Raw genomic sequence first — 3,647 nt, 5'->3', positions numbered from 1 at the left:
TGTGCATGTAGTCCTGTTTTGAATGAGCCTAGGTAAACTTTCTGAATTTTTAGGCTGAATAATTACTCACCTTGGTTTTGTGTGAAAAACAATATGATTTTATTTCATCACATTCAAGTTAGAAAAATAAAAAATGATTTCTTTCTGGTTTTCCAAGTTCTAATAAGAAAAATTTACCTCAATGTAGCCATGCATCACTAACAGACAATATGAACTATGTATTAAGAAATCTGCAGCAAAACTACCCTACTATATATGTTACAATTTGTATGTGCTCTCAATTTTATTCTGACTCTTTCATAGGTAATAGTTACTTAAAAGTTAGATCAAGTTCAGCTTGTCTGAAGTTTATAGCCTCATTCTCAACTTCTTATGTAGTCTTAAGCTATTTACCTATTATTAAACCAAATATTCTCAATGAGTAGAGATACTAAGCAGGATTAATACTACCCCTTACAAATCAATGATGTCTATGTTAAATTCTATGTCATATTCTGATTCTTAGTGAACAACCATTAAAAATTAGACATGATTATATAATTTTAGGATTGCATATTTTAATATCTTGTGCTATTTATTTTTGTTATTTATATATGTCTCAAGATTTTAAAACTCTGAATAAAAACCACATAGGCATATTTACCATGTATAAATAAAATGAAACAAGAGGTACATTATATGAAAGAAGATTTCTAGTATTTATATTTATAATCAAATAAGCAGTCTTCATATTGGCTTACAGAGACTAGACCCATAAGTACAAGGTCTACATGAATATACAACAGCAACACTGTGAATTGTACAGCTTTTAGCTTGGTGTTTTTGTTGGATTGGTAATATTAAAGCAGGCATGTCTCTGGCTTTAGTCCCTGTTTTGGGACCCTTTACTTCCTACTGCCTTGACCAGCCTCAGTATGAAATCTTTTGTATTAAAAAAAGAAATCTTTTGTATTCACTTATAGTATCTTGTTGTTTCATGTGTGGTTATTGTTTTTTGGAGGGCTGCAATATTTTGAAGGAAAGCAGAAGGGGAGTTGATCTGGGAGAGAAGAAAGGTGTGTCTATGTAGAGAAGAGGTACAAAGAGAGGATAAATCATGGTCAGAATGTCTATTATGAGTAAAAAAATTATTTTCAATACAAATTACAATGAATAAAGTTGAAAAAACATATATAAGTAAAATTATACTAATACACATTAATTACATATAAATGCATGCATACCAAGAAATCTTAACAAAACTTTGTCAAATTAAACTGTCACATTCTCTTTAAATAATGTATTTATTTGTGATAACCTCATATATGTGTTAATGAAAATGATGATCCATAAATGTACATGCCTTTCTTTAATATCTCTATCATTCCCTTGATATAGCAGCAGGTACACTATCCCATGGCTTTCCAAGAAATTGGGAACCACACTAGAGTTACAGATTTCATCTTATTGGGATTAACAGATGACCCAGTGCTTAGAGTCGTCTTCTTCACCATCATCCTGTGCATCTATCTGGTGACTGTGTTTGGAAACCTCAGCACCATCCTTCTCATCAGAGTCTCTTCCCAGCTCCATCATCCCATGTACTTCTTTCTCAGCCACTTGGGTTCTGCTGACATAGGCTACTCATCTTCTGTCACACCCAATATGCTTGTCAACTTCCTAGTGGAGAAAAACACCATTACATACCTAGGGTGTGGCATCCAGCTTGGCTCAGGTGCCTTTTTTGGGACAGTTGAGTGCTTTGTTCTAGCTGCAATGGCTTATGATCGCTTTGTGGCAATCTGTAGTCCACTGCTTTATTCAATCAAGATGTCCACACAAGTCTGTGTCCAGTTGCTTGTAGTAGCATACATAAGCAGTTTTCTGAATGCTTCCTCCTTCACCCTTTCATTCTTTTCTTTTTTCTTCTGTGGACCAAATACAATCAATCATTTTTTCTGTGATTTTACTCCTTTAGTTGAACTCTCCTGTTCTGATGACAATGTCTTTATTGTTCTTGTCACTATTTTGGGTGGAACTGTCATTGTGATCACAGTGCTTATCATAGCTGTCTCCTATATCTACATCTTCATCACCATCTTGAAGATTCACTCCAATGAAGGCCGCCACAAGGCTTTCTCCACCTGCACCTCCCACCTCACTGCAGTCACTCTGTTCTATGGAACTGTCACATTCATCTACCTGATGCCAAAATCCAACTACTCCACAGACCAGAACAAAGTGGTCTCTGTGTTCTACATAGTGGTGATCCCCATGTTGAATCCCCTCATCTATAGCCTCAGAAATAATGAAATTAAAGATGCTCTTAAGAGATATATAGGCAGGAAAACATGTTTTTAGAGAAATCTGTGTTGATGTGGGATTGCTATAGCAAAAATGTCTCAAAGATATAATTATATTCAAAGGAACTTGAGTGCCTATGATTGAAAAATCCTTTTGGGGTTTTAGTAAATGAGAATTATAATGTGTCATATATATCAGAATTCAACTTCCAGAGTGCAGAAGACATAACATGGACATAGTAAGTTACATTAAATAAATAAAATCAAGTTCTAATTAGAGTATAAATTGAAACTTGTAAAATATAATCTGCTGAAAAGTTTTACTTTATTTTCATACTTTAAAATATGCATCATTAACTCAAATACAGATTGCTCCTTAACTTCTCTCAATGTTTTATGTGTTTGAAAATAGAGGTGCCCTAGTGCTGTTGTGAAGGGCTAATATCAAAGAAGATGAATCTAGTTGGCAAGTTTTAATTCATTAGAAACATGCCTTAACGTAACTTTTGCACCCAGAGTAGTCTTTGTCTTTTCTTTTTATTGACTATAAATAGAGGGGTTTTGTTTCACCATGCATTTTTTTAGTGATGTTTAACCACAGTTATACAGTAACAAATTCAATTCACTGAAGACTGGGGCCTTAACTTTGTCCTAACAGTAAAGCTTTATTTTCAGTGATAGACCATTATCTCAGCTCCTAGTTTTCTAGGAATTGGAAGCTTACTAACACCCATCAGAGTGCTTCAGTATGTGTCTGGGTCAATATTAGATTATCCATAGATGAACCTTATGAGTATAGTTATCTTTGCACATTGTGAGAGAAATGATAGCGATCAACTAGGTGATTAGAGTTGGTAGAAATATTCTTTTTATATAAATGTTGCCTGTAAAATATGAATTTTATGTACACATAAAAATGTGATGTATCATATAAAATTGTGGCACTGGCCTAATGTAATATGTAAAATAACAGAAAACATATTCAGCATTAATCTGAAGTTTTCTTAGGAGCAAAAGCTCAGTTCCTAAATTAGATGGAGCTTGTAATGACTAAGGGAAACAAACAACAAGATCAACAGTGGAAACGGCCTCCAAAAAAAGGTCCAAGTTTATAAGTTCAAGCACGAGGCTGTGAAGAGAACATTTTTAGAAAAACTTTATGGTTTCTCTGATTTGAATGTGTACAAGGGTGCAGACCTGGCTAAATCTCCTTTGAAATCTGACTGTTTTTAGGAGAGATGCAATCAACCTCCATATCTGAGTGATGATCAAATTTACTTTTTTTTTTCCTGTCAACTTTAGTGTTTCAGAAATAAATTCTATCTACTTGATGAAAAAAACATAGGCATTGGTGTTTTTATATAA

The 3,647-nt window shown here is 33.8% G+C and overlaps 1 protein-coding gene across 1 annotated transcript; it reads left to right on the top strand.

Annotated features, from left to right (window-relative positions):
• Positions 1–1,395: 1,395 nt before the first annotated feature.
• LOC308417183 (olfactory receptor 5P76-like) lies at positions 1,396–2,340 on the top strand (the record flags this gene model as incomplete). Its single annotated transcript, XM_080912339.1, has 1 exon — positions 1,396–2,340. The coding sequence occupies one exon, from the start codon at positions 1,396–1,398 to the stop codon at positions 2,338–2,340; it is 945 nt and encodes a 314-aa protein (XP_080768465.1).
• Positions 2,341–3,647: the final 1,307 nt, after the last annotated feature.

The sequence above is a fragment of the Micromys minutus genome (assembly GCF_963924665.1).
Source record: "Micromys minutus genome assembly, chromosome: 2".
NCBI lineage: Eukaryota > Metazoa > Chordata > Mammalia > Rodentia > Muridae > Micromys > Micromys minutus.
This window is presented reverse-complemented; position numbering and strand designations above follow the sequence as displayed.